General features: G+C 29.0%; 3 protein-coding genes across 4 annotated transcripts in view; 1 reads left to right on the forward strand and 2 right to left on the reverse strand.

The window, feature by feature from the left end:
* The window catches only part of LOC134830188 (protein madd-4), a 101,974-nt gene that overhangs the window by 29,429 nt on the left and 46,241 nt on the right, over positions 1-26,304 (reverse strand). The gene's annotated exons all lie outside the window — the stretch shown is intronic.
* LOC134828697 (lipase 3-like) lies at positions 17,489-18,789 on the reverse strand. Its single transcript, XM_063841682.1, has 3 exons — positions 18,706-18,789; positions 17,708-18,643; positions 17,489-17,647 (listed from the first exon to the last, which is right to left on the reverse strand). Exons 1-3 carry the CDS (start codon positions 18,787-18,789, stop codon positions 17,489-17,491), a joined length of 1,179 nt encoding a protein of 392 aa, XP_063697752.1.
* LOC134828698 (lipase 3-like) lies at positions 21,713-25,186 on the forward strand. Its single transcript, XM_063841683.1, has 3 exons — positions 21,713-21,799; positions 21,860-22,786; positions 24,388-25,186. The coding sequence occupies exons 1-3, from the start codon at positions 21,713-21,715 to the stop codon at positions 24,535-24,537; spliced, it is 1,164 nt and encodes a 387-aa protein (XP_063697753.1). The 3' UTR covers positions 24,538-25,186.

Here is a 26,304-nt window from a genome sequence, read left to right on the forward strand (position 1 = left end):
ATTCTTATTTTGTAATTAAACTCCAAAGCTTAGACACATCAAGTAAGATTACTTTAAATTTGGGCAAGATAAATTAAATGTGACATTGACTAATAAAGTCTTGTAAAGTTATGTTCTAGGAAGAAGAAAAAAAGAACAAAAATATATGAACGGTAGTTAACTTAATTAGCTTTAATTGAGTTAATAAATGTTTGTTGATACTTTTGACAGATATTTTTTTACACATTACAGTTAATTTATGAAAAACAACAATGTTGTACGTGCCAGTAAATGTAAACAATTGATGAAGAAGTAATGTGAACACCAATTGAATGATGTTGTTAAAAATAACAGAAAGTAGTCGTTAAGTTCGGTTAATTTGATGAAAGCGTATTTAAAGTGAAATTTATTTATTAGACTTCATTAGGAAATTAGATAAATAATTTATTACTCAGTTTCAAATTTTAAAATCTAAAATTTGATACAAAATATTTTGAATTGATGTTAATAATTTCTAGGGTAAAAAAAAGAAGGTTGAACTGAACCAAAAATAAAGATATTATAAAAATATATTGACAAATCAAAATTGACATTTTAAAAAATTAATATTACGAAAGATGTTGATGTTATAAGATTTAAAGTTGGTATGAGAGCATTCAGAATTTTGCATTGTATATTTTTGCGAAAATTCTTAATTTTTCAATCAGCAGTTCGATATGACGGTAAATCTTGTTTTCTTAGATTTTCTAACGATTGCGAATTTATATTATAAATGACGCTACCATATTGCGGAAAGTTTGCTAGAACTTCTTCGTCACTAATTTTAGAAACCTTTTCTCGGAAAAAAGATGATGGTGGGCATTCGGATGTGTTGGCCTTACCGCCTTGTTAACATTTGCCGTTGGACCTGGCGCACAGAACACTAATTTTCTCATATTAGCATTATTCATCGAATACAAAATGTGGTTTTTTTCGTTCTGGGATCCGTTGTCTCTCTTGCTAGTTCAAACCTTCGAGGTAATAATCTGATGTGCTCATCTTCTCAATAATCGTGCTTGAATCATCCTTATTTTATTTCAATATCTTCTTTATTGTTCTTGACTTCATAAGCTTTTCCCACTTTAATTTTTTTGACATTTTTCATTTTTTTTTTACTTAATGATTTATTCACTTCAACATTTCTTAATTTTTAATCACTCTATTTCAATTTATTAACAAAATTACAGACAGACATCAGACCGACCAAAATCAATTTTTTTCTCATAAATTTTTTTTTTAAATAAATCGTCAAAGAAAATCAAAACATAACCATAATTGACGTTCTTCTGAATTCCACGAATACTACTGTTTTCTTTACCATTTTTTTTTCTCAGATGAAAAAAATCACAGCTAAAAACTACAAAAGATGTTAAAAAAATATCAAACACAACACCAGAAAAAAATCGCCCGAAGGTAATCGTGACATTTATTTGATGTCTTTCTCTCATGTGTGTGTGTATCGTCAGTTTTTGTTGTCACAAGAGCTCCTTTTTGAGATTCCAAAATAAAAACAACAAACCTCAACGATATTTCACATCAAAAAAAATAACATACTGACTGACTGAACAATCTTTTTGATGTTATATTTTTCCTCTAAATTTTTTGTCGTTTTATGTTTTTCTATTATAATCCAACACAAAAAATAACAATTGTACGCCTTCTTGTATGACAAAAACTAAACAAAGAAATGCATTTTTTTCACTTGACAAAACAATAAAAACATTCGTTTTGTAGAGAGAAATGTTAATCAAATGAAATGTGACTTCTTTTGTTCAATCAGAGGGAAAATTTTATTCTGTTGTTTTTTTTTGTGTGGTATTCGGAATTCTTGCACACACAACATTATTTCACTATTAAAATTCTATTATCGGTCGCATGAAAATGAGCAAAAAGCACAATAGTAAGCAACAGATATGTATGTAGAAGAAATGAACACAACGAAGGCAGGACTAGCTGAAAAAATGTTAATGAGTGTATGAACATCAAAATAACGTTTCATTTACGAGGGAAAATAAAATGTTTTGCTTCTTTGGAACAACAGCCACGATGTTTGTTTAACAATGCGTTAAATTGTTTTGTCTTGCTCCAAATTTTAAGAGATTTATTTTCGGTAAGATTTTAATCATAGCACTTTATGTTGCGAATGTTTGATAATTACATGACTCTTATCGCTTGTCATTTGCACGTCGGTCTACTTGGCAGCTTTGATGTTTTAAATGAGCTACATGACAAGTGTATTATGTGCTATTTTAAAATCGATTACCCTGCAACCCAATTCATTATTGATGATTTTGACTTACTTTGGTAGTCTGAAAAAAAAAATGAATATTGATTGTCCTTGTTGTTATTGTTACGCTAGGGCATGCTATTGACCGAACATCGACGGCGGAAAACTCATCAATAATTCATCGTACTTTTACTGCATTTGCGCCGCAATACCTCTTCGAACTAATCTTATTATGACTGTAAAGTCTGGCTGGATTCTCAGAAATTTTAATCAAGTTTCAGTATTTTTCTTCTCTTTTTCGGCATAAAATTGTGTACGTCAAAGCAGTTCGTTGCCAAAGCTCATCCATTATCTCCCCCGTCTCAGACGACGCGTACCTTTTTTTTCTTCTTTTTGACACAAATTGGTGTGCGTCTGAATGTGACTCATCCTCTGCTGATGCTTTTTTGTTGTTGTTCTTGTAAATTTGTTTTTTACGGTTAAGATAAAAGAAATTGAAGAAGAAAAATATTTCGATTAACCACTTTTTATATTATTTTGAAGATGGATTATTTTTATGGAGTTTATCTCGCAAGTATTTCTCTTTAGTATGTTGGAGCATCCGTAAACAACATCCATTAAGCACTTATGTTAATGAGGATTGAATGAACGATATTCAAATTACTTAGATCTAATAATGAAATTTAGCGCCGCCCGTTTTGGGAAAAAAATAGTTTATGAGGAGTCTATCCGTTTCGAAGAAGATTCTCTTTACAAGTTTTTATGAGTCATTAATTTTTTTTTGACAATTTAAATTTAACGTTTTTTTTCATAAGTTTTTTTTTTTGAAAAATTTGAAAAAAACAAAATTTTTGTTGAAAAAAAATTTTTTTTTTAAAGTTTCAACTTTTTTTGTTAAAATTCTTCAAATAAATGTACAATTATAAATTATTTTAATTTTTATTTGTTCGCAATTCTTAATTTAATTTTTTTAAATTATTTTTGGTGTATAAAAAACCAATTTGTTATACAAAGACATTTAATTTAAAGAAAAATATTGAGATAAATTAAAGATATTGAGATTTAAATTTAATTTATTTTAAATTTAAAAAATTAATAAATAACAATGTTATTTTATATTTTTAAGATATATTTTTGTAAAATGAATTTATTTCGATTTTTAAATAAATTTCATAAATTTCTTTAAAGAAAAACTTTCATAAATTTCTTAAAAAGTTAAAGAAAAAAAATGAAAATGCGCTCATGCCATTAAAATTTCAAAAGTTTTCGTTTCTGGTCGATGAATGTTCTTAATGACAAAATGAGAAGGAAGTAACAATATCAACATCTAAATACACAAAACGAACGAAAATTCCACAAAATCAAAATAGAAACACCAATAAATACGTGATAAAATAAAACGAATGAATTTTACATCGATATTGTATTTAGATTCGATATCAAATAGAGTGTCAATTGTTCTCGATTTTTTTTATATTTTTCGTTTTTGTTGTTGTTGCTTTGAAGAGAAAATTTCCGCATATTCCACACATTCCAATGCAAAAGCATCACAAAATAAATTGGATGAGCGAACAAATCTGTAAATTTTTATTACACCTACAGTTAAATTGCTTTTCAATTCCGAATAAAGCAATAAAAAATCACAAACTTGTGAATTGACACGACGAACAATAACAACATGCTACATACCTACAGTTTGTTTGTTCATTCACGCGTCCACAATTATTCTCTCATTCCGTTCCAACAAACCCAGCTAAGTGAGATGTTTGAATCAAAAATAATTGGACTTTTATTAGCCAATTATTATATTGCTGTAATGCGATCTTGCCATGTCAAAAAAGTTTCTTCTTTGTAACTTTTTGGATCAAAAGCTGACCGTTCTCCAGGCTACATTGAAATTGCTTTACAAAAGTTGTTCACACAGTTATTTACATCAATCGTTTTTGTTATTTATTTACAGTTCATAAAATTGATAAAACAAATTCATTCGTCCTTAATGCTTTCATTTTCACTTTTCACAAAAAAAAACCTTTTTGTTGTTTAACTTGACACGTATTTGAGTGACTTCTGGTACACACCGAGTCGAAAATCACAGGGCATATTATTGCTTTCAACCTTTCAACTCAAAAAAAAATTTTTAATAAATTTTCATAAATTAAAAAAAAGTTTTTAAGTTAAAATTGAAGAAAATTTTATTTTTTAAAATTTCGATACGGGTCTCGTGACTTAAATATTTTTTAAAAATAATTTTATAAAAATATCTTATTGAGGCAAGTTTAATGTAATTTTTCAATGTACCTAAACGTAAACTAATATTTAAAAAAAAATCTTAAAAATTTCTAAGTTTTAATTTTTATTTTTGTGAATCTGTTTGAAAATTCGATCAACAATAAGGAAATTATGAAAAAAATTCTGAATTTTAAATTTTTTTGAATATTTTAAATTACTTTTTGGCAAATCATTTTTTAATTTAAAAAAAATTAATAAAATAAACTAAAAATATGAGATTTTAACTGAAATTTCATTCAAAATTTCATAGAGCTTTCGTTGTAATTTAATTCATTAGTTCAAAGAAAGAAAAATAATTCCTAGTTTTTTTTTCTAAATTAAAATTTTAAAAGTTTCGTCAAGACTTTTCCTGTACCAATTTTTTGGTAGCGGCGACTTTTGGTGGTTTTTCATTTTGTGTGTATGGAAAAACAGTCAAGGTTGTTTGATATTGCTTTGTTTTCCATGCATGTCATTCCACCATTTATATTTTCCGACACACATCACATTGACACATTCAAATGCCTGCCACGCATCTACGGCGGTAATAAGGTATAATTTACCTTTAATCACGCATCATCATCATCACCATCACCACTCGCGTCTATTTTTGTTTGACAAATTTATTACTGGGCTGTTTGTCGACGTGGCAATGCGTGTCAAAAGTGCGTATATTCATATCACTTTATTTCACTTCACTCGTATCGGCATCGCCAAAATGTAAATATTTGAAATGCCGTTACAATTTATCTCGACTTTTTATCGGAAACATTTCATGTGAGTGTTCGTTTTATCAATAAATGCGTTGTTTGGGTGCCGATAATTAAGTGTATTCAGTTTTGTGCACGTTTTGACGTCATATCACAAATTCGGAATCAAATCAGCTTAAAACCTCCTATTAGTTCAATAGATAAAAAGTTTCAAATTAAATTCAATTCGGTCAATTACCTTTACATCAACAACATCAATTGACATTCGGCTAAATGTGTTGCTGCTGCGTTTACTTACAACACCGCGACGCCCATCACTCATTTATCCGTCAATTCAACAAAGTTTTATGAAAATTTATCGCTACTCGCCACAAGCAGGTAACTAATTCCATTCATGTTGATGCCTGCTGTTTTTCTGTAGCATTGACACCTTGTAAACTAATTGACAGACGTTGTGACACGCGGCGATGATAGATGCAAAGATGAGTGATTCATTGAACGGGTGCAACAATGTTCGGTATTTGGCAAAGTGTTGAAATTGGTTTTGACGAAACATTTTGCAATGAGATTTAGCAGCAATGTCGTTCATTTGATTAAATCGCATTTTAAGCAAAAATGATTTTTTTTTAAATTTTATTAATTTTTTTTAATTTAATAATTTTTTTAATTTTAATAATTTTTTTTTGAATTACATCAAAAACTAATTCAGTAAATTTTAAAAAAATAAACTAGAAAAATATTTTCTAAGCAATAAAATTTCTCTAAAATTTATTTAAAAAATTTCAAGAAAAAAATCGTTATTCATTTAATTTTTAAAATCCTTGTAAAATTTTTTTGCCGAGAAGTTCTAAACAAACTAATGGGAAAAAATTGAAAAAAAAACAATTATTTAATTTTTTTCGTAAGTTCATTCAGTTCAGTTTTATTTCACAAGACAATATTTAAAATTTTTTAAATAATTTTTTCCAGAATAAATCATTTAATTTTAGTAAAATGATAATATTAATATTTTTTTCTTCATTTCAAAATTATTTCTTGTAAAAAATTATTTTTATTTTTTCTTGAAAAATGAAAGATTCTTGGAAAATGTTGAATTCTGTATATTCAACAGTTTTCAGAGCAAATTTGTTTCTTGTTTACGTGAATTTTTTAAAACTCAAATTTTCTCTGAACTGCTTTAAGAATTTTTTTTTTATTTATTTTTTACTTTTTTATATTGAGTATTTTTTAATGGACAACCAAGCTCCAAAAATCAAAAAGCTCTTTAAAAATGCATTAAAAAATGATTCAACAGACAATAAACTACAAGACGACAAACGGTTATTGAACTCCTCAATGATTGTCTGTCGATCACCGAGACAGCTTGTAAAAAAAAAAACATATTTTTTCTATCACATTTTTTTTTCGTAGAATTTGATGAAAACAACATAAAACTGTTATCAACTAATCCTTTTTTAATACAAATACCATAAAAAAGTGCCAAGCCAAAGTGATGCATTTTTAAACTAGGCACAAAAAAAAGTCGTTCAAACATTTTATTTTTACATAAATTTCCGTAAATACGTTGGGATGGCACTCTCTTATCACGGACAAGTTCATTAAATATTTATCAATAAATAACGATTGGGCCCCACGTACCGTTCAAAAGTATTCGAAACATTAAATCAAACACTTTATCTAAAGAATTTTTTCGAGTCCATGAAAAAAAGTATAAATAAACCGATTGATCAAAAAAGTAACATTTCCATAAAATGAAATAAAATAGATAACACAATTTTTTCTTTTGTATCAAAGTGATGATCCAACTAACAAACTGTTATACCACATTAAAGTGAACTATTTGTATAGATTGGCAATTTTATTGCGTGATAAGTTCGTTTTAGTTAAAGAAATTTTGTAACAACGAATGAACTACGGGAAATAGTCACGCTACTGAACTTTTTTTCTTCTTCTCTTGCCTGCTTCCTTTTGCTATCTCTCTATTTGGAAATTAATTATGTACGTTTGCACTTATTGTGCTCATCTACATTTGTCTTGCTGTCTGGCCAACATTTGTTTGTCTAACACGGACACGATTTGGGTGCAGAATGAAGACGAAGTTTTGCATGTTTTGGTCATGAATTTGTGAAGGCGGAAAATGAAATAAGTAATTTTCGTTCGGCATTATGTTTTATTTTTAGGCTAAATGAAGTGGAATAAAGCAGAAAGGTCGTTTCGTGGTTACTTCGAAAAGTAACATTCATTGATGGATGAATGAAGAAATAAAATAAGACCGCAGAATTTTGTTTTATTTCTGACTTTGATCAACAAAAAATGTTCAAAAATATTTCTTTTAAAAAAATAAATAAATTTGATCAAAGAATAAAATTTGAGTTCAGCTAATTTAAATAGAAATATTTTATTTTTTTTTTTTTTTTATTTTTTTTTTAATTTTATTTTATTTTTCCAATTATTTAACCACGTGGTTTCCTAATTGTTTTAAACCTATAATTTTTTTATTTTTAAACCACGTGGATTATTAAATTTTTAAACCAAGAGATTATTTTAATTTTTTTTAACCACGTGATTAATTTAATTTTCTAACCACGTGACCTACCACACCATTACCGTATTTTTTCTTCGAAATGTGGTAAGAAATCTTACTCAAATGTCTAAAATCTTACTAAAAATGTTTAATTGACTCGAAAATATTGTCAAAGTTTAAAACCCTTGTTGAAATCATCATTAAAATAACAAATCCTCCAAGAAAACTTTGCTATTTCGCCGTAAAATAAACATTGTTGTTGCAAATTATAAATAAATAACAACAGCTCGAAGCAGAAAATGAAGACAATTTTCCGCATACATACATGAATAATTGATACACATTCATAAATTTTTAATAAAAAATTGAAAAGTCTTCTTTTATTTTTAATTGAAACGGTTTGTGTGCCTTTTTTCAGACAAATGAAAATTTTAAACTGATATCATCTTCATTTTCGTGCTCGACAACATGAACAGCACTACGAAACATGAACAAAACCACAAATATCTAACAACACAATAAAAGCAACAGACTTGCTCTTTTTGCACACGTTCCTCGTTCTCTTTCTCTCTTATTTTATACAATTATTATAAATATTGATTGTGTTTACCAAATACCTCGGAGCTGTATTTAAGCATTTTAATTGTGTGGTATTCCGTTTTGCTTTAAAACCTAGAAAGCATCTTGCTTGCAAATGGATAAACGACGACGACGACGACGAAATTTTTCTCCTGTTTATTGTGGATAAAAAGTCCTTTAGCGTTGCTCGAATTGCGAGAGTTTAAATTTGAATTTTCGTGATCGAAATAACAAACCAACACACGCTCTGAGAGATGATGAAAAACATAAATATTCTATAAAGTTTTCTCATCAACGCTTCGATCGCTTGTGCAGAGCTACCCACAAACTCGTTCACAGCAAGAGACACAGAGCTTAATTGTACGTACCGAACGGAAAATTTATACACTTCTCGTTGTCGATGGGAAGTTGATACCGCAATTTGAAGCAACGCATAGCAACAACATAGATTTCAATTATTTTAAAATTTTAATGAATCTATCCAGAATACATTGAAGTGTTTATCGTTGCATTGATTTCATATTCGAGCACTTGTCTACCGCCACAATCCTACGAGCTTAGCAAAACAATACATGACTTTAGACTCGCAGTTGGAGAGAAATTTTGGCAGCATCATAATAATTGCAGATTGAATTAAATTTTCGAAAATTTTCATTGTAATTTTAGAGACAGGCACAGATTTGCAGCTGGAAGAAACAACTTGGAAAGGTAAAATATTTTATTTGATATAAAGTCGTTCCAAATGAGATCCAATTTTATTGTTCAATGTCCCATTTAAAAAATTAGTACAAAAAAATTTTTAAAAAAATCCTAAATTATGAATAAAATTATTATCGAATTTTTCAGGTAGCACTTTTATAAATTTTCAAAAATATTTTTTTAAATAAATTCATTTAAAATCGAAAAATATTTTTTTCGTATTTAATCGTATTTAGGACGATTTGCAAAAAAAATCATTAGATTAAACAATTTTTTAAAAATTTAAATAAAAATGTTCTGTTATTTTTTATTTTTTTGTCTGCTTAATTTTAAAAAAATTAAAAAAAAACATTATTTTTTACAAATTTAAAAAAATTAAGCTGATGAATTTTTTGGATACAAAAAAAAATATATTAAAATATCAAAAATTTTACAAAACAATAATTTATTTTTAGACGAAAATTTTTAAAAATCATCCAATTTTAGTCCGTTTTGAAAAATTATTTGTCGTTACTTTAATTCTTTTTTAATTTTAAGGTTGAATTTCAGCTTAAATAAAAGTTTATAATTTTCTGTTCATAACGAAAATTTCTAATTTTTCAAAAATTTTTCGGAAAGATATGAAGAGCCCATGTAACCTTCTACAAACAGCATAAAAAATCAAATCCCAACAGCTCCACATTGATCAGTTCACCCCATATTACGATATTTTTCCTCTACGTCTGCAACAACATTAAATTAGCACAAAAGCATGTCAATCACTCGTACAACAATACGATTTTTTTTTTCGATATTTTAATAATTTGTTTAATGGAGAAGTAGGTAGGTATACGGCAGGTTATGGTAATATATAGGCCACACCGAGCACAAGCGAGAGGGAAAATTGATTGAAAGCATAAAAATGGGCCTAAATGACAGAATGATAGAAATGTATTGATTGTGTTGCGGTACATACAAAAAAAAAATTTTTTTGCCATCGATCTATCGCATAATAACCTAACCAGCGCGAGAAATAATGCGGAAGACGAAACTTTTACCGGAGTTTATTGTTTTATTATTTGTGTGAAGAAGTTTTGCCTTTGTTTGATTTTTTTTTTCGGGGAAAAATTTTACCGAAAAATGTTGCGAGAAGACATAATTTGTCAATATTCTTGATGGGTATCAAGTAAGAAGGTATAATTTACTCAAATTAATATTTATAATTTTGCTAAATCTCGGAATTGACGTGGATCCGTAGATCCGTAAATGTATGGGAAACAACAAGAATTTAGTTACTGGGGTGGATAAATGAGTCAGGTAGGAAATTTTTGTGCGGAAATATAAAGTGACTGTACACAAGTTTGACGTAGGTTGGAAGTTTATGGGATTCCCGTGCGAATTTTTGATTTTAAACGACGTTAAAGACGAAGTGTGTGAGAAATTTTTGAAAAGCGTGGGATGTTTATTGGAAAAGTTTGAGTTGCTAATGTGACAAAAGGCTTGATTTCGCGGAAAATAATGATTTTTTGAATATTTTTAGATTTGAAGGCAAGATTGATTTTTGACACGATTTTTTTTATTTTTTTAGTCATTTTACCACGTTTCATGCCGCTTTATTTTTTTACAATTTTTTATTTAAAAAAAAGTCGAAAATATTATTAATAAAAAATTAAAAAAAAAATAATTATTTTATGAATTAAATTTTTTTTTTTTAATTTTTAAATTTACCATTTTTTTATTATTTCGTTATTGTTTTTAATTTTGATTTAAAATAAATTTTTAATAGAATTATTCAAAAATTTCAAAAATTCGATTGTTTCTCCAAAAAAATGTTGATTTTATTTTATTTTTACCGCATTTAATTTTCTTTGTAAAGTGGTATTGGTTTTTTTTCTTCAAATTTCCTAAAATAAATTAAAGGTTCAATTAAAACTCAGGGAAAATGTTAAAAATTATTTTAAGTTTTTATTTAAAAAATTGAAATATTTTTCTTTTTTATAAAAAATAAAAATAAAAATAAAATTTAAAAAAAAATTAAAGCAACTAAAATATTACAAATATTAAAAAGAAAGAATTTTTGGCAACTTTTATACAAAATTCATGAAACAAACGCACAAAAGCCCAAAATAAAGGAAAATGCAGACAACATTAACTTCGCGCCAAGAATTCACAAAGCAATCAAGAAATCGACCATAAAACCTCCTCCTCCGACAATTTTTGGAATAATAAATATCCGACCGTAAGAACGAAGGCGCCTCACTTATTGATCTGCCATTTCGCCAAAGCGGATGATGAACTAAAGCAGCAGCAGAGAGAGCACTAAACACACATAACTCCATATTCATACAAATTGCCTTCAATATTAATAACCTCATCATTTGAACAAACTACTTTTTTTTGTTCGTTCTCGCTTCAGCTACTGCTCGCATAAGCCATAATGACGCGATAAAGATGACGATATCGAGATTGTTTTATGTTTGAACGATTGCCACAAAGAGAGCATGAACAGATTTTTATTACAATTACATGTCGCGGTTTTATGTTGCAGCGGAATTTTATTGGTAACCCAGCAAAAAATCGCTCAAATTGGCAATAAAGTTCGATTATTATTATTCCAGTGTGTCGTATTACAACAAAAATGAGTTTTTTTTGCTGCCGTCGAACAGCATCTTTCATATCCGCTTCTCGACTGATTCTCGTATTTCCGCTGCATTCTGCGTCAACAAAGGCAGTCAAGTGCCAGCGGCAACAAAAAACGAACAAACTTAACAATTTACAAAAGTTTACAAAACGTTCGTTGACTCACACTGCGCTACTTGCCTCGAACTATGTGTCACTAATCTATGTTTTCACATTGAAGCGTCGTCGTCGTCTGTTTATTACTTGATTGTCATTTTTATAGTTTTTCTTTCGTTCCTTGTCCTTCCCATTAATTTATACTTGTCGACGCGACATCATTCTCCATCTATCTACCTACATCAGTCAATCAATTTATAATCAAGGGAAAAAAATGGAGGTCCACAAGTATTTAATGGGCACGGAATAAAATATTTGATAACACAAAAAAAAATCTTTCTGTATCATTTTAACGTCCATCAATCTATCTATGGACATGTATTTATAAATGGTTGGTCATTTTTTTATTACCCTTAGTTACACACATGACGTTTCCTTATCAAGTGGTTGAACAGGAAAAAAAAATAACAAAATTTAAACGGAATTCGGATCAATGTGGAATGTGGATGATAAAATTAGATTTAGACCTTAATGAGATGGTTTTGTTTGTGGATATGTGGATGCATTGCATCATCATCATCCGTAGAAGAAAAAAAAGATATAAAAAAGAGAAGAGGAAATATTTATCCTTATCAATGCCTGTCAGTTAGTTAAACGACACAAAATGAGCTTCTTGTGTTGTTTTCTGTGGTTGGTCGGAATCGTTTTAAAACGATTTTTTTTTTTCGTTTGAAATGCGAATTTTTTTTTTAAGTTGCATTTGTGAAAAATGGAGTTAGACGTTAAACTGATTTAATTTTATCGAGTTTTTTTTATTTATTTTTTTTTTTCTATCGAGATATTTTAATGTGATATTTCAGTTTTTTCAGAATTGGAATCTTCTTTTTTCTAAGCAATTGACAAATATTTTTCGTGCGAAATGGTCCAATTTTTTTCCACAGAAACATGTAGGTTTTTTTTACTTCGATAGAAAATTAAATAAAAAAAAAATAAACAAAATTGAACTTTATAAAATTTGAGGTTAGGGGACAAAATTTAATTATTTGACTTTTTGTCGCAATTTTATTTAATTTTTTTATGACTTTTTTTACTTTTTTAAATTTATATTAATTCTTAACTTAAAAAAATAGTTTTCGTTTTTAGTCACATATCTTTAAAATTGCATGGCAATTTATGTTAATTTATTTTATTTTATTTTAGAGCAAATTTAGGTAATTTTTAAATAACTTTATTGTACCTTAACCTGACGCTTCAAAATTATTTAAAATCAAAAAATACGAAAAAAATTTTCTATTTCACTTATATATTTTTTTTTCGATGAAAGTGAATTAAGGGGAAATTTTTAAAAAATAAAAAAAAATTTTTGAATAAAAAAAAACAAGAAAAATTACGAATTTCATAAAAATTATACTAAAAACGTCTCAAATTTAGATAAAAAAAATTTTAAAGTCACATGACCAAAATTTATTTTTTTTAAAATTCTATTTTTTACCAAAATTTTATATTTAGAAATAATTTGATTTCACTTCAATTTTAATTTTGAATTAAAAAATAATATAAACTAAAATTAATTTTAGAAATTTGTTTTTGAATTTAAATTTTAAAGATATGTAATTCCTTATCATTTCTCTTCCTTCTCAATATGAATAAAATTTTGTCTATAAAATCACCAATAATAATTAACTAATCTAATAGCACAAGAAGCCTATAATTGTGAGCAAAATTCTAATATAATTACCAAATTATAGTATGAATGTTCATTTCTGATTACACACTCGAATCAAAATTTAATTAAACTTTCCAATTAACACTCTTTCTACGGAATTAGAGCCTACACGCGATTATAAATAGGTGCTTGTAGCGCAAACATATCGAATTTCCCGAATTCTAACAAATTCTACCCACACACATGAAAGAGCAAAAGTCGTAACGCATAAAGCAAAATTAATGTGCTCGATGCTAAAATTAATCAACTGGTACGGTACACTATTAAAAAGGATGAATTGATTATCCATTTAATTACTCTTCTTCCATTCCAGCCGCACACAGAGCGCTTTTCCGACACCCATTTATGCGGCGTAGATGCTTGGAACGATGCCGAAGTTGTAATAAAACACTATTTAAACGTTTAATTTTGATTCTCTCCCGTTCCCGGTCGCGTCATGCAGAGACATCAGGGTGTCATTAACTACGACAAACACGCGTGAATTTTCACTAGAATCATGTCGAAGCGCGAGGAAACAAAACTTTTTAATAAGGATGTAAAAGTAAAGGGTGACAACTTGTCAAAAGCTCGAAACTTTTAGCCGATAGACTATAGCGAGACAGACACCGCGGCACAACGTTACGCAATTTATTTAATCCCATGCCTTAAAATTCAATTTCTTTTTTGAAGCCATGAGTCAATGACAACGCCATGCCATCGCGCGCGGCACAACTAATTTGGGTGTAAAACTGTTGCGGAACGAGCAACGACACATTTTATATTCATTAAATTAATTTGACTTTTATCGCAGCGCGGCGTCGTTCTCTTCGTTTTTTTTATTTTATTTTTTTCAATCATTCATAAATAAATAGACAGAAAAGTGTCTAATTATGGCTTTAATTGCTCGACACTCCTTCATTAACGTGATTTAAGGATATGCGGTGGGAATATTTTCATGACTTTAAAATTTTCTACTTTTTAATCCCTGATATCTTTCCATCGACAACCTTTTGCGGTAGGTGTTTCGGGATACGTGACAATGTCGACAACGACGCAAGAACCGAAGATTTTTGATAAAACATTAAAATATATGATGACTACATTATACGAGGCTCGGTAACTGCTGTTGTCTTTTACCACCACCAGCAACGTTGTACGTGACTTTTTGTTGAACGCTGTGAAAAATTCATGTTTCGACATTAAATCTCAGTTTTGGCAGTAAATATTAAATTTTTGGACTAAATTTTATTTTTCATTAATTTTTTGATATTTTAGCATTTTTGCCCTTTTTGATGATTTATTTATTTTTTTTACATTTAATTTAATTAATTTTTAAACCGTTTTGATTAAATTTTCCAATTTAAAATATGAAAAAATAAATATAAAAAATTTTGAAAAAAATTAAAAATTCAATCCCGAAAAAAAAATTTGAGGAAAAATTTTTACGAAAAATGCTTTTCTTACAATAATTTCTAGAAATTATTATTATTATTTTTTTTTTTTTTTGAAAATTTCTCTAAAATAAGCCAAAAACTGTAATTTTTGATGAAACTTTCAACTTTTTATTATTATTAAATTCTAACTCTGATTTATTTATCTTAATTTTTTTCACTTTTGATTCTTGAATTAAAAATGAGTTAAAATAAATTTTAAAAAATTAAAATAAATTTAGATTGACCTTTTTTTAGCATTTTCTCCTTAATTCATTTTAGTTTCAAAAAATATGAGATTTAATATAATATTTTTATTTTTTTGACATTTTTTTAATTTTTTAAAATATTTAATAATTGCTTTAATTTTCATTAAAATTTAAAAAAATCATTACATTAATGTAACTTCATTTAATCTCTCTAAATGTGCGAAACACAAAATTTTCACAACGAAGCCAATTTTACATGTTGAGAATTAATATTAAGTTATGTTCATGATATTAATATTAAAGACGTCTCTCATCCTGGATCTGGATTAGTGAAAAGTTCAAAAAACTCCTTTTGTCTTCCGACCCATACAACAATTTAAACTCAATTTCTCGTTCCTCGTCTATTTACTTAGTCCGTAAGATATTTAAAGAGCACTAATGTTATTGCTTGTTATTCGTCTCCGTTCCACTCTGTGCACATTTTTCCACATTTGATGTAAATATTTTTGGTTTATGTATCTTTAATAGCTATTTTTTGCCTTTATTTAGTAGACGAGCGAGGTAAAAATGTTATTTTCCATTCTTTTATGACTTCTACTTGTTGTTGTTGTTGTTTTGTTGAATTGCACACTAAAAATCTCTTTAAACATATGAATATTTAAAATAAAACATAACATCATCATCATCATCATCATCGTCGTCGTTGTCGTAGAGAGAAATGTGTGCCATAAAAGAGAACTTTCACAGACAAAGAATAATTTTATGTCTTTGTTAAAATGCAATATAAATATCGCATGTACGTTTGGCACGGTGCGTTTGTGTGTGATATGCTTTTGGCAATGGGAAGGCACCTAAGGTGAATGCCAGAGCAGGTAATAAACGCAATGTACTTCTCCCAGCATTTTATGAGTTCTAAAATCAAAAGCATGCAATATGAATAAGCTGGATGGCTGTTTTGTTTGTCTCCTCATCTCTTTCTCTCGTTTGGTCTTTTGTTTGTGACTGAATTTGCTGTTTGTACTGCGAGACATAAATAAATAAAAATTATCATGAATGTTGCTGGCTCTGCCTTTGAAAAGCATAAATAGAATAAATAAATGTATGAAGTTTGCGTGGTGGTGGTGCCATTTCTTTATAAACTATGCAAATTATAATCCACCTTGTCGAGGATGTGTTTCCAAGTAATGCGAGTTAGATAGTTACTAGCAGGCAGGCAGGCAAGCATCAAAAGAATAAAAAGCATTGTCTTTTATTTTAAGAGCTTTTCTTGGTACGTTCGTAATGGAAAATATTCAGAAATTCTCGCACTATGCAGGAGATGCTTTTATTGCCAGCATTTTTCTTATGACAAATATTTACCTTTTAAGAAAAAGAATTTACTGCAGAATATTTTTTTTGGACCGAAACGCACTTTAAAAATCATGTTTTGTTGTGTGAAAAAGGTCAAAAGGTAGATTTCTTGGGACTTTTTACCTTTAAAAGTTTTACAAGTCACCAATTTATGAATGAAATTTCATGTTTTGTAATATTTTGTTGAGAAATGCAAAATTACAAGTGTTGAAGTAACGTCCTTGGCACTATTTTGCTGTTTTTTACCATATTATCGAATAATTGGACAAGTGACGAATTTATAAGTTATAATTTTAGGCGATTAAATTTAATTATTTCATTTTTTGTCACATGAAATTTTAGTAAAAAATATAAAAGACTTAAAAAAAATTTTTCTTTTTAATTTTTCATGCTATTTTTAATGATTTTGCATTTAAATGTTTTTTTAATCATAAGAAATTTAAAATTTTTTTTATTTTGATTTTTTTTATTAAATTTCAAAAATTCTAATTTAATTAATTTTTTTAATTATTTTTTTTCCAAAATTAAAGAAAAATTTAGCAGAAAAATTTAATTCTATCCAGGTGATAAAAAAAAGTTTTTATTTAAATTTTAACATATAATTTTTTTAATTTTTTTAATTTTTTTAATTCAGCAAAAAATTTAAATTTATTAGATTTTTTTTATTAAATTTTAAATTTAATTTAATTTTTATCTAATTTTGAAACAAACTAAATTTTTCATGATTTTTTGTAAAAAAAATTTATTTCTTATTTTTTTTTATTTTTTTGACAAAAAATGAAATAATTAATTTTAATCGCCTAAATAACGATATTGTTAATTTTTTAAAAAGATATTTCGAATATTTTGGCACGTGACAAAATTGTAATAATTTTAACACACTTTTTTTAACTTCACCTAAATACTTGTATTTACATTGAAATTTCTTTCCGTTATCGTTTTTTTTTAATTAACTCATAAATAATACTTATTCACAATTTTTTTTTGATTTTGCTCAATATGCAAATTCAATTTTTGTAAACCGTTATTGTCGCACCCATTCACAATTTGTCGCTCATATCTTCACTTGTTCATTATTCCACCGTTCCATCGAATGTATGATGCGATTGAACAGCAGATCCGTATCTTTCCCGACAATCAAGTCACCGTGATTCCAGGGCAACTTGTACACCTCTTTCACGTTCGGCAGCTTTTCCATCAGCGTTTTTATGTCCTGCAGATCAATGACACACGATTAAAAATGCAAAAGATAAATACACTCACACACGCTTACGTTGGCCGTTGTCAGTGCATCTCGCGTGCCATACATCACGATCGTCGGCACGGTAACGCGCGACAAATCATATTCCGGCGGCGTGCTGCTGCCATTGTAAATATTCCGATTTATCTCGGGCCCATAATCGAACATTTGGAATTTTTCGTCGCCATACACCTGGCCGTAGTGAATGAGTTGCTTCACGGAGACATTGTCGAACGCGTATTTCACTGTTTTTGCCATGCTGTTGTGCTTGTCAACAACTTGTCCGGTATCGCCGCCATAAAATAAAATTGCCATATTTTCGCACAGCACGCTGAATGGCTTATTCCCACACACGTTCCGGTTGAAAAACGCCGTCAAGGAGTTTTGAAAGAGAATTTTTTCGAAATTTCTCGTTCTCGCGAATTGTGTGAGGACTTTCACCGCAGGCCTGAGAAAGCCGTATGTGTTGTGGATAAAAATCGCTGGCTGCAACAAATAGGCAGCAGCAACTTTTTCATTGTACTCCGGGTGCATGGACATTAGTACGACAAAAACTGTCGGTCCTTGACTGTGACCGACGTAAAAAACTTTTTTCTGCTGCGTTTTTTGCAGAACGTAGTCAATGGAGCCTCCCACATCGTAAACCCCAATTTCGTGCCAACTAAAATCCCAAAATCTCGGATGACGCGGCGACAAATTTCGGTGTTTCAGGGAATACGAAGTGCCTCGAGCGTGCATGATCCACACATCGAACCCCCGGTCGGATAACATGAATGCGAGACTTTTGTTACCGTTCACGACCCACTGGCCGCCAGACGATGTCAAGGCATGCACCAACAAAACGGGCTTTTTTATGGCACTGGAATTTGAGCTGCGGGGCGGTATGCGATGCAAAGTTATGATGTACCCGTCTTTGGTGAGAACTTCATGCTTTTCCACTGGATATCCCGAGGACTTGATCAAACTTGCCTGTGAAGGTAATTTAATTTAGTTTTTGAAAAAAAAAATTCTTTTGAGGATTCAAATGTTACCACAGGATCCTCGTTCGGTGCCGTTAGCATTAAATTTAAATTCGCTAACGTGTATATCTGAAAGAGAATATCACTGAGCAACATTCTGCAAGTGACTGACAAGAAAGCGGGTTTCTTGCGGTACAGACATTACAAACATAGATATATGTACAAAAAATGAGATTAAAAAGCTTCGTTGAAACAAATCGCTTAATCGCATTTAAAATTTTTGTCTGAAAATTTTAATTTTTAAATTTTTTCACCGGGAAATTTTTCAAGTTTTTCCAATTTTCCAAGAATTTTCCAGATTGTTTAAAGTTTTTGAAGGGTTTTTGACAAATTTTTCATTTTTATGTTGATCAAAAGATTTTTAAAGTTATTCGATTTTCTGTTTTTTCATCAATTTTCCCGGTTTCCCTGATTTTTCACGATTTTTTTGATTTTCACAAGGTTTGAAAGAAATTTCAGAATTTTCCAAGTCATCAACTTTTTGATTTTCATCCTAAGAATACTTTAAGCTTTTAAAATTATTCAAAGTTCTCGTTTTTCTATGAATTTCCCGGAATTTCCAAAGCTTGTTTTTAAGATTTTTTAATTTACATCACAAAACTCTAATTTTTTAATTTGTTTTCATTTTTCCAGGGATTTCTGAAGTTTTTCACGAATTTCCCGAGCTATCTTACCTATATCACTAATTTTCATAGTTTTTTTCAAACGATTCCGTATTTTAATTTTTCACGACAATTCATGCAATTATAGCAAAGTTTGAATTAGCAAATGGCAAAATCGCAAGCCGTTACGGATTGGCGGACACGACAACGAATTTTTTCAAAACAAATTTAGAAATGCGCTAAAAATTAAATTTTTGCAAACAAGCTGCTGGTATTTTTATATAATATACGTATGGACTTACACAGCGGCGCCGTCATAACACAAAACAAAACTAAGCCAATTCGTTTCATTCATTACTACAAACTGCCGTGCATACCGCCGTTCTGTGTAGTGTTGATAGAAGTGAAAAAAAAAGTACAAACGCGAGACAGACAAGACAACGGCAGCAATTATGCATTCACGGCATGGCATTCACATAATACTCACGCGTATAAATAGTAAAAAGCCACCTGTGTGTTTCTTTCTTTCTTTCTCACACAATCAAATAAATTGCAACAATTTCCAAACTGCATCAAGCATTTTTATTTTTTTTTGTTGCACAAAATATATGTACACACAACTCACTCGCATATCATCCGCCTCATTATTTACTTTTATTTTTTTGTTCGGCTAACCAGCTGATTGCATATTGTTGCATAATGTCTGGTTGCTGGAAGATATATGAGAGATTTAATAACCGGTAATTGCTGATTATCACAGAAATTGTTGTTATGAGTAACTTTTTTGTTTGTTTGGTGGAGTAGCCTTGTTAGTTGTTCCTAAATATTTTTTTGCTAAGAAGATATTTTTTAATAAAAAAAAGTCTAAGGACTTTTGATTGATTTTTTCGCTCAAGGGTCATATTTTTGATAAAGCTGTGATGCAATTGAAGGGTCAGAGGTGAATGTTGTTACATAGTCTTTAAGGTTAAAAGTCGCTGAATGTCGTGAAAAAATGCAATATGCAATAAATTGTTTGGCTTGTTAGACGCCTAAGGCGTGATTTTTTTTCGTAAAAATATAATTGAAGCTTTAATTTGTAAAAAATATTATAAAAAAAAAAATTAATTTTCAAAAAGAAATGTCAAAAAAAAATTTTATAGCTCTTGTAAAAATTTTAAACATAGTAATTATCTATTTTTTTTGTTTCAAAAAATTTTTAATAATTTATTATAATTTTTCAATTTTAATCAAATTATGTAAAAAAAATACTTAAAAAAACAAAATATAAAAAAAATAATTTTATATTTTTACAATCAATTTTTCTAAATTTATGTTTGATCATAAAAACCAGAAAATTATCATTTTATCGTAAATCCCACTTCAAAGATATTTTTTGAAATTGAATTTCAATTGTAGTATTTATTTTTTTAGTATTGGACAACGAACTTTTATTCGATCAAAAATTTATAAATGAGGAATTTTTTACACCCAAGTTCAGTCGATTAAAAATTTTCCACAAAATTTCACATTTTTAATGATAGAATATGCAATTCAGAATAATATTAACACAAATTATCAAAAATATATGACTTCTATAAATTATTATTAAATATATAAAATATTCGAGGCTGGATCATCGCACTTGAACTTGAGAGGATTTATGGTATAAAAATATTACAAAAAAAAAATTAATTACTGCTCAAGAGTGATAAAAATGACACTAAAATCCCTCAAAAAACCATTGACTTCAATTTGTGTTCCATTCCATTTCCTCCAAGAGCACAAAAACTTTAAAAATCCTCTAAAATAGTCGAACACGGACGCTCCCACCTCACCACGTGCTCAATGAACTGTTACTGATCTCCAATTAAACTAAGCTACACTTTATAATAAAAATGTTGGAGGCATCAAAAAAGTGATGATAAATCACTATGTTTACACAGAAACCTAAATACTTTGACTACTGGTTTTATTTTATTATTTTATTTTTTGTTTGAAAATGCATTTGAGTCATGCAAAGTTTAATTACTTGGAAAGGAATACTTTTTTTTCAGCATTTTTGTTTCAATATCATTATCAATGACTAATACAAGTACGAATCACTTTATCAGCAATGCATTGTAAGCGATTTAATGTTCTACTAAGTTATGAAAACAACCTTAGCAATCGTTCTATTCTAACTCAGTAATTGGCTTTCGTGCTGTTTTTTCGTATGACGTTCCGAGATGCAATTCAATGAATTTTAAGAAACACGTTTATTGCTTCTCAGACACAAAAATGATGAGAAATTTGAAGAATTTTATTGAAAAGTAAAAGTTTATCGCATGACGAAATCTTTTTGCCGTGTAATATTGCAAAATTGTAAATATTAGTGGGTTTCAATCAATAAAGTTTCATTAGAATAAGTACTATCAGCGAGCTAAGTAGAGTTAGTCATGATAGTTCGAGACATTTTATCGATACTGATAGCGTTAGCGAGTGTTTCGGTACCGGTGAAAGAAAATCCCAACAAAGATTATTTAGTAAAAAAATATTATTTTATCAAAAAACTGTAAAAAATATTTAAAAATTAATTTTTACAGGAAGAACTGATCGAAAATCAAGGATATAAAGTGAAAAAATACGTGATCACCACTTCCGATGGGTACCAGCTCTCCTTGCATCGCATCCTCAACCCACAAAAAACAAAAAATTCGGTTTTATTACAGCATGGCCTGCTCTCGTGCGGTGCCCAATGGGTCGTGAACGGCAACAAAAGTCTCGCTTTTATGCTATTTCACGCTGGATACGATGTCTGGATATCAAATTCTCGCGGAACATCTCTTTCCAAAGGTCACGTGACCCTTTCGCGCAACGACCCGCAATATTGGGATTTTAGTTTTCATGAACTTGGATTGTATGACGTGCCGGCAGCGATTGATTTCATCCTGAACAACACAAAACGAGAATCTCTTCATTACATCGGCCACTCTCAAGGTTGCACAAGTATTTTAACAACCGCAATTTTACGTCCCGAGTACCAAAAGAAAATTATTTCCGCTTATTTGCTCCATCCAGCGGTTTTCTTGCACAATCTGTATCCCGTAGCACGTGAAATAACGCACGACATTGTGGATATTTTGTACGAAAGAAACGAGCCATGGTTTATTTTGAGAAATACGTTATTTTCATCGAGTTCTTATAAAATTTGCAATGCCCCGTTGGCCGGGATCGCGTGTTACGGATTTTTCATGGATTTGTTTGGGGGAAATAGTCAACAAGCGGAGAATCCACAGATAGTGATCTCTAAAATTTACGTTGATTACGTTTTTAATGACGCATCGAGGAAGCAATGTGAGCATTTGGTGCAAATTAGTGACGCTGGAAAATTTCAAATGTACGATTATGGCGAAGAAATGAACAAAAGGCGGTATAACGGGTCAAAAGTGCCTCCAGAATATGATTTGTCGGCAGTTTCGTTTCCTGTAATGGTCACCTATGGCACCATCGATGGATTAACTACAGATACGGTAAGATTTTTTCAACCTTTTATTAAATTCTCTTTAAATTTATGTCCAAAATTAAGTCCCAATTATCTTCAAATAATTTTTTAAAATTTTTTTCTCAATTTTTCCATTAAATAGTAAATTTAAAAATATTTTTTACATGAAGTGACTTATTTTATATGAATAATTTTTATTTTTGTTTTGGGGTCAGATAAGAAATTTGATAATTTAAAATTAAATTAATACCTATAATTTAATTAATTTAAATTTTTTAATTTAAAAAAAATTAATTAAAAAATTAAAACGAGAATGAATTGCATTCGTGTATAAAACGAATGACTTGACCGCATTTCAATGTGTTCAATTCCATGATTTTTCATAAATTTTTCGAGTTTTCCCGAAAATTTTCATCATTTTTCACTTTCCATGTTACTCGCGAGACTCCCCTGAACATTTTAAAATTTTGAAATTTTTCAAGATTTTCCGATTTTCCATGAATTTTCCGAGTTTTCCCGAAAATTTTCATCATTTTTCACTTTTCACCTTTCCTGAACATTTTAAAATTTTGAAATTTTTCAAGATTTTCCGATTTTCCATGAATTTTCCCGAAAATTTTCATCATTTTTCACTTTCCATGTTACTCGCGAGACTCCCCTGAACATTTTAAAATTTTGAAATTTTTCAAGATTTTCCGATTTTCCATGAATTTTCCGAAAAAAACTTTCCATGTTATCGCGAGACTAACATTTTAAAATTTTGAAATTTTTCAAGATTTTCCGATTTTCCAAGTTTTCCCGAAAATTTCATCATTTTTCACTTTCCATGTTACTTTTTGATTTTAAAATTTTGAAATTTTTCAAGATTTTCCGATTTTCCATGAATTTTTTTTCCCGAAAAATTTTTTCACTTTCCATGTTACTCGCGAGACTCCCCTGAACATTTTAAAATTTTTCAAGATTTTCCGATTTTCCATGAATTTTTCGAGTTTTCCCGAAAATTTTCATCATTTTTCACTTTCCATGTTACTCGCGAGACTCCCCTGAACATTTTAAAATTTTGAAATTTTTCAAGATTTTCCGATTTTCCATGAATTTTCCGAGTTTTCCCGAATCATTTTTCACTTTTGAACATTTTAAAATTTTGAAATTTTTCAAGTTTTTCCGACTTTTTTGAATTGAAATTTTCAACTTATTTTCATCGACAACAATTTCCAACGAATAATTTTTTTTAAATATGCTGTCAAATCTGTAATTTGAAAAGAATTCGCCAAACCTGCTAATTCAAACAAAGTTAAAGTGGCACACCACACAGACGGACGGACAGACAGACGGACGGACGGACGTACGGAATGACGGACGACATCACGAGCACAATACCGCATTTTTTTCAAAAAAATTGAAATGCGGTAAAAAATTTCATAAAAAATGGTTGATAAAAAAATTCTTGCAAACTAATTATTTTTATAATTTTGAGTCAAAATTTATTTGTCTTTAAATTTTTTGAAATAATATAATTTTCAAATTATCTAATTTTTTTAAATTTAATTTTTTTTTCATTTTTACGATTTTTCAAAATTTAAAATGAATTTCGGGTATCTCATTTTAACTTTTATTTTTTCTTTTTAGGACTCAAAAATCCTCATCAGTCGTTTAAAAAACGTCATAAAAACGATTGAACTGCCCTATAATCATTTGGATCCGATTCACAGCAAGCACGTCGACATTTGGCTGCATCAACCTATTATCGATTCATTAAACTCGTATGCCAGTAACTGATGAAAAGAGCCAAAATAAACGTTTTACTAAAGATTTAAGTGCGACATTTCGTTTAAAAAATTCATAGCCTTTCAGTTGGAGCAAAATAAAAGAATAAATTATGAAACATAAACATGAAAGTACACGATAAAATGACACTTACACCATCCAGAGTTCTTGACATGTTGACTGCTGCCTGTTAAGATCGAGAAAACATGACAACACACATCCAACCTCGCTACGAGGCACACCAACGGACATAAGAAACATAAAATGTAAATAATATGTCCCCAAAAATAGCAACTACGTGCTTTACATGACAACATCAACGAGATGACCAATGAATGATATGACGAAGAAAGAAGACGAAAAAAAAAATCGTTGTAAGAAAAACCCAGAATGATGTGACAGACGTTCCACGTACTTTTGCGGCCAAAGCATTTAATGAGTGACCGAAAGATATTTTAAGTGGCCTCTTTTTGTATGAGATTTTATTATTATTATAACACATACGGTCCATTGTCCGTCGGATTCTTATCTGATTTCATCCCAACTTAACTAGCAATGAAATGTCCTTTGTTATTGACATAACCAGGCACAATCATGCGAAACGTACACACACACAGAGGGAAAATCTGTGCAATATTGTGTTCGAAATTGGAGGACAAACCCAGTCATTTATCCGTTTTTATTTTTTTTCTCTATTTTTTTTTTAGAAGAACGTCGTCTTGCTTGCTCGTTTGTCTCTTCGTATGTCATCCACATGTCAAACAAACGTAAAAACCAAAATAAAAATGGTTATGAGATGATTATGTGAGGGTAGATGAGCCCATAATTCATACGATTACGGTTTTATAAACCGAATCCGAGTAAACGTCAGTTAAGGAACGACGAACCATCGGCAATGTGAAAATTTTACGTTTCGTGCGAAGATTTTTTTAAATTTGTTTAATATTTGAAATAATTTTAAGAATTAAAAATTAAAAAAAAAATTCAAAAGTTTCCTAGTATAAATAATTGAAAAATAAGTAAAAATATTAAATACAAAAATGAATAAATAAAATTAATGAAATAATTAAAATTTAAAATAAAATAATAAAATAAAATTTAATTAAATAATAATAAAAAAATTAAATAAAATTTTTCATTTTCCGAAATTTTTTCTTCGTGGTTCTCAGAAATTTCGCTTTAATTTTTTTTTATTTTAAAAAAATAAACATTTTATTTTTTTTAATTAAAAATTTGAAATACAAGATTTTTCAAAAAATTTAAATCCATCAAATTGAAAAATTTATTGTTTTTATTTTATTTATAATTTTTGTTTTATTTAATTTAATTTTTGTTTTATTTAAAATTTTAGAATTTTTGTATGGATTTACCATCGGTCAAGCAAATAACAAATTTCCTTACAAAACACAAAATTTTTCCACAAAGATTACAACTCTATACTAAACTATGATGGTCACAAAATTGCCGATGTGGTCAAGCAGCAATAGCAGCAGAACAGGCAGCAACAACAACACTTAATAATAACAACGATATTATTTTTCTTTATTATTTAAGTAGAGAAAGAGCAAAAAAAAAGATTTTATTTATTTTTTTGTTAACAATCTTCCACTACGATAAATTCCCTGGCAGACTTGATTTTATGCCAGACATATTTTTCCTCGCTACGTTAGCCGAGAAGTTATATTGTTGTTTGATTGCCATAACACAAAAACTACCGAGCAAAAAGAAAATCTTAAGTAAAAAATATGTTCAGACATTCAGGCGCCTTGAACTTCTCGT

This window comes from Culicoides brevitarsis, chromosome 2 (genome assembly GCF_036172545.1).
Source record: "Culicoides brevitarsis isolate CSIRO-B50_1 chromosome 2, AGI_CSIRO_Cbre_v1, whole genome shotgun sequence".
In the NCBI taxonomy this organism is placed as follows: domain Eukaryota; kingdom Metazoa; phylum Arthropoda; class Insecta; order Diptera; family Ceratopogonidae; genus Culicoides; species Culicoides brevitarsis.